Source organism: Streptopelia decaocto (assembly GCF_964273445.1).
Source record: "Streptopelia decaocto genome assembly, chromosome: 9".
In the NCBI taxonomy this organism is placed as follows: Eukaryota; Metazoa; Chordata; class Aves; order Columbiformes; family Columbidae; genus Streptopelia; species Streptopelia decaocto.
In genome coordinates, this window is record NC_138664.1 from 14,520,746 (window position 1) to 14,532,833 (window position 12,088).

Genomic DNA, 12,088 nt, shown 5'->3' on the forward strand with positions numbered 1-12,088 from the left:
TTTAGCTCATAATAGAAGCTTATTATTTTACAGTTAAAAAAAGCCAGTTCTGGGACCCCATCCTGGATGCCTAAATGCATATGTGACTTAGTTATATAGTGTACTTTGTGTATTTTGGCACAAGAATGTGGTACACAATGATTTTATTTAGCAATGTTTTGAAGAATGTGCCAATTTTGAAAAACCAGCCATTCAAACATGTGACAGAGTTGTGCCTTTTTTTGAAGAGGGTATAAAATTGAGAAATGTTTGCTTGTGATATCTATCCACTCTTTCTAAGGAGGGAATCTTCATTAGCATCTTTTTGTAATTTTCATTTTATCAAACAGTCCGTGCCAAACCGGAATATATCATCAAGTAAGGCAAAGCTGGGTAAGCACATGTTTTTTATATGTAATAAGAAGTACATTGTTGTCCAAATTCTGTTCAGACTGAAGTTGTTTTGCTAAGCTGCTTTTAACAGAGAGGTTAGAATGAAGGTTTAAAATCAGCTTAAGATCCCTTGTCGCTCATGAGCAGTGAGAGGTTTAGGAATCTACTGTTATTCTTAGTATCAAGGGCTGGTCCTTCAAGTCAAAAAGAACTGAATCATCTTGGCACCCAAATAATGCCGTGTTGAGTCTCCATTGGCTACTACAGCAGAATGAGAATTGCTGACATGCAAATTTTACATAGGCTGTAGTAGGTTTTCCAACATAATTTCACATCAGCAAATTGGACTATTATTGAAAGAGAGGAAAAGGCTGTGGATTGTTTCTGTTTGGATAGAAAAATGCTTATTTTCCAAAGTGATTTAGATGTCTATATTCTGCTGAAATCCAAATGAGAATCTGTAATTCTGCTGAAATTGTTAATGATGTACTCACTGTGTTTCCCTTTTTCTTTTACTAATGGATTTCTGTGTGGTTTTTCTAAGTTCTGTACATGTTATACAAAGTAAAAAATCCAAAGTGAGAGAGAGGTAATTGCTGCTCAGGCACCATTTGAAAGCTGTTTTGTAATTTTAAATATCAATGAATGGATACTTGACAAGATTGACTAAAACAGATGTTGAAAGAGGAAAACTAGTCACCATGTAACAGTGTAAAAGGGCTCTAACATGATTCAGAGCCTGTGGGAAATGTGATATGATTGATTATTGTTGTGTCTGCCAATTAAATAAAGCTCATCAAATTATCACAGCAAATAAAGTCTGTTGCAAAATGAACCCATTTTACTCAGAGCAGACTGTTCAAAGATGCTTTTTGTTTCTCTAAATGCTTTTTTTTTTGGTCTGGTAGGAATTAGGAGACCATCCACAATGGTCAGCAGTCCCTTTGACAGGTAATGTGCACAATATGATTTTCTGTGTTCTTTCCCTTGATGTCAAACTTGGACATTTTGAAAAGAACCTATACTTTCCTATTTGTAAAGGACACTGTACTTCTAATACAGTTTCATAAGAGAGAAAATAAAAAAGAAAGAGCACCAATACATACTAACAGCACTAAGAATGGATCCTAGCAATGTATAGAAGCATGATAATAATTTCAGATAACAACCAGTAGACTGAACACTTCTGGTATAAATGCTTCAATGTTAAGAAAGAAAAATTGTAGGGATTTAGAGGTCTGGTACCAGTCGTCCAACAACTGACAGATACCGAATAGTCATATCCAGGTTCACCATAACCTCCTGAATATAGCACCTTTATTCCAAAGCATGTAATACTTTAAAATCCATATATATTTCTGTTGTTCTCTGAATACTGCACTTCCCCACAGGTTTGTGCTATGCTTTACAAACACACAGCCAAGAGACTAATCCTCAAACCATTAGCTGTAGTTTGGAGACAGCAGCCTCTACTGACGTAGAAACAAACTGGGGAGCTCAAACCATCAGAGTATAACAGCTGACAAACATTTGCAGCAGGCAGTGGCCCAGCTGGGCCGTGACCGTACGGGTGGCAGCGCTGAGCGCAGTCGGGCTGCAGCCGCTCGCTCGGGGCTGGCGGGGAGCTGCACTGGAGCTGCCCTGGCTGTGCCACTGGACTGCGTTACTGGGTCAGACCTCACCAGCTCTCGGTTGAAGGTTGTATCTTCTCAGTTTTGCTAAGCACTGATCTGACTTCTAGGCACTTAAAAATATTTTAGTAATAGCTTTGGTGCTGAAAATAATTTTCTGATTTTCCTTACTATAAATCTGCTAACTGGTGAAGAAGAAAGAAGATGCTTGCACTTAGGAGAATGGGAGCACAGCTCTGCTTTGTACTCGCTAAACTCAAGTTATCTGCAGAAAGAAAATTCTCCAGCTCTACAGCATAGTCTGCTTTCAGGCTAGGTAAAAAGATTAGACAGAGCTTCTATTCACACCACAGAGGCAAGGGTTAATGAAAGCCAAGGCCTTTGGGTTAAAATCTGTTCCTTGCTGCCACTGCAACCATTCTGTGAATTGTTTTATTGTTGGGTTGCTCTCCCTCAATTAGAGCAGGTTCACATAACTTATTTATTTCACTGTTTGTGTTTAGACTATTCTGTTGGTTTTTATTTAGAAACAGCTGTGCAGTTGAGTATCTAAGCTTAAAAACACTCCAGGCAAGTAGTTCAGGTTCTGCTATGACCAGAGCACTTGAAACCAAGGATGATGCTGTAGCTAGACAGCACAGTAGGAGGATAATGCCTGTAAAGCCTTTTGCTCATATCTTACACTGTTTTAGGCTTTCCCTCACCTTTCAAACAGAGTATGGACCTTTTTAAAAGAAGTTATAACATAATTAGAAGAAAATATAGAACCTTAAGAAACCATGCGTATATTTCATACAGACGACTTCTCAACAATTTAATCTCATTTACTTCTGAAAAAAAAAAAACAACAAACAAAAAACAACAACAACAAACTAACTGCATTCCACTAGCTAGCCTCATTATACAGGAACAGGTACCCAACAAAGCACCGAGACTCCTGTTTCTAGTAAATCACCACTTTCCCTTTGCTTTCCTTTTTACTCTGTAATTTTGCAATGCTTCTCAGTGAAAATACCTTTTTCATGATAATAAGCATCCTCCAGCTTCCAAACCCATGAGCACACACCCTCTGTTCCCAAACAGTCTCTGTCCTTCATCCAGCTGCACCATTGAATGCCAGCAGCTTCCTCCAGCCAGTGAACACACTTCAACACCTGTACACTCTGGGTCTAAAATTATTTCTATGATAGCACTTATACATACAGTGCCTTTTTTCCCAAAGCCTTTCAAACAAGCTAAAGATATACATGCTTTGTCCAGAGGTCATTTAATCCACCATGGAAATGCAGCCAGCCATGGGTTGAAATGAAGCAACAGTTAACAGTCCATAGCAATATAAGAGCAGTTTAGGTCAGCAAACTATGAATGCATTTGTTCCCAATGAAGCTGTTGCTGTAATTTAGGAAAGGAGTTAGCAGAATAATTATTTGGTTTGAAGTTTGGCCAGGAGACCAAAACTAACAGCATTCAGACTTCAGGAAAAATGTTCAAGTGTTTAAAATGGCCACAAATGATGTGGACCTAAGTTCTACATGTCATTTGGAAAATGGAAGAGCAGGTCATTTTGCTGTCAGTGGGTCCCTAATTGGTTTGCCCCAGAGCATTTTTGATCAATACTTTCTACTTCTTTGTTTACCAAAGACTCTGCATCCATCACCTTTCAACCCTTCTACATTCGATGTCTTGCAATCCCTTAGTTATAAATCCAATGCTCTAGTATGGCAAAAATGAATAAACCAGAGTAACTGTATTGTTGTGTGTACAGTGAAAAGCCTTTTTTTTTTTTTAAAGTAGTAATTTTGTCTTACACATATGAGGAAGACCAAGAAATTTCCATCCAATGGTTTTAAGGTTTAGGTTTCTGCTAGGAGGTTTCTTCTTCTGCTTTTTCTACTCACCAAAACAAAGAACAGAAAGAAAAGTGTCCTTTGCAACTTAAATTTAAAAGCTGACTGGGGATTTGGATGCCCTAGGATTATTTGGGGTTGTCTCAGGTGAGTAATTGTTTCTATCCCTGCCCCATATGGCATAGAGAATCTTATGGATGCTCAACCCCTTCACCAGGACATGGGGCAAGGGCTCAGCTTAGCCCTGTTAGTCCATTTACTGAAGGCCCTGCTCCTATGATCATGAATCAGAGCTGGTAAATATTCTTGACATGAACACAGACAAAACTGACACATGACAATTTGCATAAGCAAAACCCATAGTGCAGAAACAGTTATATGGACAATATTTTTTTCCTAGGGAGCATCTTTCACTCACGGCAATCTGGAATATGCTGCATCCACAGCAGTAACACTCTTTGCTAGGCTAGCAGATTGAGATTGCTGCACCAGCAAAGCTGCACGAGTGCAGACTTAGCCAGGCCTATAATCTACTTTTGATCTTGGCAGTAATCTCCCACTGACATAATTGATAGGTCTGGTTTTAGTCATGGTGTTCACAGAGCCTAACATTTACACTCTGACCCATAATTATATTTAGAATATACACACACCTCTTCCTGCACAGAGAATAAAAAGCTGCACAGTACATCTTTCAGGAAGACTGTAAAGATTCCACTCATCTACCTGTAAAGAAAAAATTCCTTTTCAAAGCTTTCCATCATGCTGTGCAGTAGTTGTTAACATGTTGCCAACCTCCTATATATGTATATATATATATATAATACCAAGAACACCAGGGAAATAATTAGGATACAATTTCATTATCCAGGTAAAAAAAAAACCACCTTCCTTACAGCAATCCAGTTATTGAGGAAGTACTGCATGTTACAAGATATTTCTTTCCTCAAACATAATGAAGCTGGAGCAAGCAATGTGAGACTTAACATCTCTGCAACTTTTTACCTCAGAAGGCCAACACAAAGCAGAAGGCTTTTTCAAGTTATTTTATTACAAAAGCAAGTGAGTGATATGCATGCTTAAAACATGCACTGAGGGAATGAGAAGCTACAAAATATTAAAGTAACCCTAGACCATATTAGCATAGCTTTGATCTGCAAGAACAGTACTGGCAATAAACTTCAGCTTTGTACTGTTTTTTTTAAACTTCACCATAGTTTCTCATAATATCCTTTGTTATGTCAAATCTTAACTTCAAATTCAGCATGCAAATTGCCCCATGTGTTTAAGTCTGTTCCTGATTTATACAAAAACCACATTCTGTTTCTTCAAAGATTGATTGAACAAAGCCCAAGAACTGTAGTCGTAGGATGCCTTTTTGGTTTCAAAGTTAGCAGCTGAAGTTAAAAGATGTGATGCTTATGTTGCCTATACTTAAAACTGTTACACCATAGTAATCTAGAAAGCTCACCATAAAAATTCCCTAACACTTGCGCAATAAAAATATCATTTAGGGGTATTTTTAAAGGTCCACCCAACTTGTCATCACCAAAGGAGAAGGACTGGTATTCCTTCAGGTGACCAGATTGCCTGCTCAGGGAAAAGAACACACTCACTTCCGAAATGTTCAATTTTCTATAGATCTGAGTTTCTGTCACTCAAAACAGTACAATAAATCTTGAAAGAAACGGAAAAATGAAACCTGTTTCCCAGTAGACATCATACTAACCACTGTAGTTCATGCACTTTTAAGGTATTTATGGTGCGTATATATATTGTAGTAGCTCCTCCTTTGGCAGCCCAAACTTTTAAGGAATTTTATTCACTTTCTTCTGGGACTGAAAGTTAATCTCCTCAGGAATCAGTCTGTTCCAGAAAAGGACTGCATGGTATTTCACTATTGCTTGGGCAGGAGGTGACTGGAGCTCCACAGTCCTGACCAACTTGGAAAGCCAGGGGTCAGCTGCATCCCCAGGACCTGCGCCAGAGGCACCACCAGCCCCGGAGCAGAGAGCACCGAAGCATCAGCATCGCTGCACCCGGCTGGGCAGTATTCCAGCACAATTCTCCAGCCACACATTGGCTTAATTCTTTGTGATACAAAGTCAATTCTTTAAAAGTCAGATTTTCAAGGGCTTTGCTTCTCTGTATGCACTAGTCTTAATGCACCTGGTTTGCCTGGGCAAAATCCACAACCAGTTTCCCTAACAGAAGAGCACCACTCCTATTCATAAGCACCAGTGAAACTAAGCAACTTGTAGGGAGGCACTTTCTTTCAGAAATAATTATATGAATGGACATTTAACACTTGAATTTTCCTTATTTGGCATGTTAGGAAACTGCCAGCATTACACAACGTCAGCCATGATCACATCAGTAGTAACTGGGCCATGAAATTCATTACTAGCAGCTATCACTATGAAGCCAAGTGTTCAATATAAAATTGCTTACACAGCTTTGACTTAGGAAATCACATGCACTGAAAGAACAAGGAAATATCGTCTAAATATTTATTTTTCAAATTATTATCTAAATTATTTGTTTTCATATTCTGTTGTATTCACTTTTTATAAGAACTTCAGGTAATTTTTTCTTCTAAGTAATGGTTTCATCTTCTCCCAAAAGCCTTTTGTTTCGTTTTACAAAATGAAATCATCACCATTTAATCCAGACTAATAGCTTCCCTGACAGTGTATCAGTAAAATACAGGATACATGGATCAAAATGTAAGCAAATACAAACAGAATACCATATGTCCAAACCTGCCCTAGGCTGACAAAATTCCTAACGAAGCCTGGCTGCACACTATATGCTCCATATTGGTACTGATGGTTCTCTAAGGACTACAGCTGTAGTCATCTGCAGTGATCCAGCCTGGATAGCCTTTGCTGTGAAATCTAAAACGTGATACACGTATCCTGGAATTCCAAACAAGACCTTAATTTCATTATGTATTTTGTTCCTCTCAAAGGGAACAAGCATTACAATGCAGGAAACCAAGCCCTGAAACAGGCAAAAAGGATATCGAAAACCTACAGGTAAACCAAACAGAATATGGAAGCTACACCAGTTCTTTGCGGTAGACCAACTCTGCCTAAGTCTAAATGGAAAAACAAAACTATATGTAAAGATATATGTTTATGCATTACCTTAAACCCCCTCTTAAAGTGTGATTCTTCTTGTAATTACCCTATTGCCAAACCCTCACTTATTTTGAAACTGATTATTTTCAGAGGGAAGGAATCAGAAGTCTATTAAAATCAAGAATATTCAGTACCTTTGAAAGGTAGACCTGGGGTTATGACAGTTCAAATATTTGAGAACAGTTCTTATAGTATTTCTTTAAACGTTCAGGGTTTTTGCTACCGTGAAATTTTCTAATACTAATTCATAACAAAAATTATCATCACCTCACTGGGATCCCTAAGGACACTTCCAATAGCTTTTATGCAAACTTTTCTTTTTTTCACTAAGAAGCATTACAGAAAAATTATGCACCCATCTCAAAATTTACATTTATATATGATCTATAAAAGCATAATGGCATCCTGATCTCTTGATTTGAATTTCTTCTGCAGAAAAAGGAGTGGGAAAATTTGACATTAAATGTTCTGCTCAATACTCAGCCTTAAAGTTTGAGTAAATGACTCATTTGAATTTTCTTGTTAACTTGTCTCTTGACAAATACCATACGGAATGGACAGGCAAAAATAGAGGTAGCATTTTGAGGAATTTGTTTGCTGCCATTTAGAGACTGTCATTTCAGAGCAAATGGAATTCAGTTTTCCCTTTTGCAATAACAAAACCACATATTTGAAGAGTAATAACTTTTGTACAATTTCACATGGTAATTTCACTAATCTGTAACAAACAGAATGGAAGACACAATTAAAAAAAATCAATATGGCATGTGGTTGTCAGAAACACAATAACCTCTTTTTCTAAAAATAAATAAGAGGATTAGAACAGTCCTGCAGTTCTATAAAGAAAACAAACAAACCCAGCAACAACAAAAGAACCCAAGCAAACATCTCAACTTTTTAGTTACAAACTGTGTTTTAAATATGTTTCAGAAATAAGACTTGTGGTACTGAGTAAAAGTGCATCTTTATTAGACCTTCTGTATCAAAATGAAATGACTGTAATTGTAATGAATTATGCATTTGTGTAATGTACCAGTAACACAACACCCCTCCAACAGTCCCACAGTTGATTACAAGAAGCATGTACGTGTAACTCAGTGATGTTTTAGAAATAGTACCTTAGAGTAAGATGGTTTAACCAGAGAGAGTACAGAATTTGATCTAACAAATATACAGTGTAAAGCATTTATCCAATGCTTTGCCAAACTTTTGAAAGTGTTTAGTGCAATAACTTCTGAGTTCCACCTCCCTTTCTTGTTTTCTAGAGGAGGTGAAAGTCCATGAATAGCAAATTCCGACCTACCATGAAAGGGCTTGTTTTTCTCAGTCACCTTTTATAACATTTTAGGAAATCACCCTAAGCCACTGGTGCAAGTTTGAAAGCAAGGTGTTAGTGTACTACAACAAAATAAACATTTCTAGTTACATCTGGATTTTAGAGAATTATCTTCTACAATATACCTTATCACTGATAAACACTATCCTTCACATTTTTAATGAGGACGGGGACCAAATTCTTCAATGTGTCCAAGAAGTAAAAATGTGAAGAGAGAAGAAGAGAAAGAAAGAAGAAACCAAGAACTGTTTGACAGAAGAAAAAAAAAAAAAAGAAAAAAAAATCCTCATGGTTTATGCAACCTGTTTCATGCAAAACAATACGGAAATTGCTATTGTCAGTTAATCATTGCTCACATATAGGTGATTCCTAGAAGGTCTCATCCCCCATGCTAGACACTACACAAACATACGAAAATACTACTTTTGTCCAAAAATGTTTTGAGCTCTAAGGCAAGCTTCTAAACTCTGTCTTTAAAGTGGCACCATGAAAGATGAGCTCAGGATGTGTAAGACTGATTTGTAAAATGGCCAACCCTGCAGGTTTCAGCCCAAGCTGGCTTCCTGGATTAAACAATGAGAAACAACATTGCCAAAAATTTCACAGCACTAAACAAATGCGACTGAACTCTATTTCCCTCCAGTCCCCAACGCCTCTTACCTGAGGTTAGCATTTGCAGTGGAATATGCCACAAACGCAGAGGAGTACTCTGCAAATGCTTGGTACCGCAGCCCTTCTATGCTGCTCACTGTTTTCATCCTGAGATGGAAGGTGGTGAGAAGTAGCTGGAGACCCACACACTCTGTAGTCAGGTTGTCTCTCTTCAGACACCTGACTTCTTTGGAGAACATCTCCCTGGAGCCAGGTGGTGTGGTTAGACTGCAAAGGCACACCTGAACTGGCACAGGTAATTCTGTAGGGCCTTTTACTTCAAATCAACAGAGAAGATTTCATTTCCTTTGCTCATTGGAGGGGAACACTTTAGTGAGTGATGGTCTACACAGAAATAGAGGTGCATGGATTCACCTCACGGAGCATCTTAATTGCCACAATCTGCTGTGATGTGCAGTAGCATAAGCTGTGTAGCCCTGGTCAGGGCTATGGCTGTGGCAGATGAAGTAATAAAATAAATCAAAACATGGATTGATATATTTTCCATATCCACTGTGGTTAGAAAGGAATGGCATATGTCTGTCTTAATTAATTTGTGCTACCATGGCCAAACTTGCCAGGTACCTTAGTTCGAAAAGATAAATACTTCTCATGTGTCTTTGAATATGTACCAAATATGGATCTCTCTCCCAAGGTACAGGTAAGCACTAGTAGCAGGATCATTCTCTTTACATCTGGTTTGTGTGCCATTGCATACATACAGTTTGGGGGTATAGAACATAGCTGAGGTGTTTACATGAAGCTGATCCAGAACTCGCATTTCAAATGTGTGTTCCTGCACTGCCAGATTAACTAGCTGTCAGGCATGAACTGCAGAGCAGATTGGACCATCTGTGAGGGAATGTGACAAGAAAGGTTGTGACAAGAATTATTTCTCTGCAGGAAATTTTGATACAAGATGCCAAATGGAATTTGGAAATAAATTAAAAAATAGTAATAATTTTAAAGTTATAATTAGAATGCAGAAGAGAAAGGAATACATAGAAGGGCACTGAGCCCTGCTTGAGCTAAGCTCATAAAATCTCAGGAGGAATAGCTAGCTGCCTGGTTACCTGCTCTTCCAAGGGCTGGTGGGAGGGCACTGCAGGCCAGCGGTGGCTGCTTTGGGTTTCATGCCACAGTGCAGAGTGAAGAAACCCACAGACATGGAGGTACAGGTCCATAGTGCCACAGCAAGTGTGGGCTTAGAAAGGTTTGCATCCTATGGATAAGCCCTCTGCAACAGGGCTCTTCATCTCCACAGTAAATGCATTTTAGACTGACACCAATCTGTTCAACAAATAACTTGTCATCTTTCAAGGTTTTGGGAAAGACAACTATCAAGATCCCCACTCAGAAGCCCTAGAAAAAGAAGCACAGATTGAAAGTGCAATCAAGGGCAAGGCAGAGGTACAAACTCATGCCAATGCAGGAACCAGAGCAGAAGCAGGGAGCCTGTGTGCAAAGAAGTCTGAGCTTACTGTTGGCTATAACAGCAAAAAAAGCCTTTAGTTATCTACTGCAGCAGATGACGAGGCCACAGCCCTCTGTGGTGGGTGTCATTGTTTTGCTGTAAATGGAGCCATGGCACACCTCACCTTTCCCTGACAGCAACCAATATTTTCTCAAAACCTGCAGAAAGTTGATCAGCCCACAAGATTGTAAAAGACAGGCAAGAACGTTTGAGAGCTATTATTTTCATTAGAAAGAGAATACATCTGCCCTGCTGAACGTGCAGAATCTCCATGGATGTGGGGAGGCGATGGGAGGATGCAATGCCCCACTGTGAAGGAGCAAAGCTGAGCTCCAGCCAAACAGCACATGGAATCGCTGTTTGCCTCCCTGCGTTTGCAGTCTGCCCTGCTAATGTGTGTGGTCTAAAAAACAATAAATCTGAAATTAAAGTTTTTGATGTAGGCACATATAGCTGTGTGTGGGAAAATGTATTCTGTTAACATTTATGTTCGTTTAACAGGCATTCATTTCCAAGTGAGTTCTGAGATATAAAAATAGCAGAAATATGCAAGGGAAAAAAATGTTCAACATTTTTTTAAGCTTTGCTCCCATCTGCTAGATTGAAGTATTCAATTAGATACAAAATTATTACTTTGACTTATATAGCACCTTTCCTTCAGAAAATACAATGTCAGTTACAGAGGATTCGTTCAGCCTCACTATACTCCAGAAACATAAGTACTATTAGACTCCCTTTAGCAAATGGGACATCCGAGCCATTGGCAAGTTGAGTGAATAACCAATGAGGTAACAGGAATTAGGTACACAGAAAGAAGCCAGATCCACACACCTCATCCCAAATGTAATATTTTAAGCACTAGATACAATGTTCCTGCTTCTGTTTTTAAGCTAGATATTGTGGAATTGTTTAAAGAGATTTCGCAAAAGACAACAAAACTATTCAGAACAAAACAGCTCGAGAAACAAGAAGGCTACTTTTCATCACTTTTTGATTTTCCAACCTGTAAACAATATTAATGGTGGCATTAAACACATCTGCTTTGGGGGTATTTTTTTAAACCAGTTTTGCCTGATGCTGCACAGGACACAGTACACTACGTTCCTAAATGAACTCCTTTTAACAGTAAACAATACTACCGTCAGTGGGAAACATATGTAGATTGCTTGCAAACCTCATAGGCAGGTGAGCTTGAACCACAGGTCGCCAGTGTTGGGCAGGAAGTAAACAATAAGGGAGAGAATTGCCAATAGATAAAGATGCAGAAAGAAATAAAATTTGTTCTCAGCAGCACGACGTATTGGAGACAGAACAAAAGCAAAGACAAAACAGCTGGAAACTACAATACTTATTGTCATGCTATTAGCTTTGGTCATTAATAGGTTATTGTTCTTGTTGTTGTTTTTTTAATGCATAGCACCAATCCTTGCTGACCTGCTGTAGCTGGGCTGAATCTCTAAACCACGCTTCTGGAGAACAGGTCAACTTCCTCTTTCCCTTTGCTGTTCACAAGAAAGGTACTGATAGCAGAAACTTACTGCACCTTGCGCCACTGGCTTCAGCCTTTTGCTCAGCTTCCTCCCCAGAGCAAAGGCACTTCTCAAGTGCTGTGTTGAACAGAGCTTCATAAAAGC

At 38.7% G+C, this 12,088-nt stretch overlaps 1 protein-coding gene across 6 annotated transcripts in view; it reads left to right on the forward strand.

The window, feature by feature from the left end:
* The first annotated feature begins 230 nt into the window (after nt 1–230).
* LIPC (lipase C, hepatic type) overlaps nt 231–12,088 on the forward strand; it is a 71,536-nt gene continuing 59,678 nt past the window's right edge. For 2 of the 6 annotated variants that reach the window (XM_082061462.1, XM_082061463.1), the window contains exons 1-2: nt 231–372; nt 1,281–1,323. In XM_082061462.1, the coding sequence (XP_081917588.1) occupies nt 246–372; nt 1,281–1,323 (170 nt within the window). In that variant the 5' untranslated portion in view covers nt 231–245. Of the gene's footprint in view, nt 373–1,280; nt 1,324–11,892; nt 11,972–12,088 lie in introns of those variants that run through there. The other 4 variants (XM_082061464.1, XM_082061465.1, XM_082061467.1 and 1 more) reach the window with 4 other exon arrangements.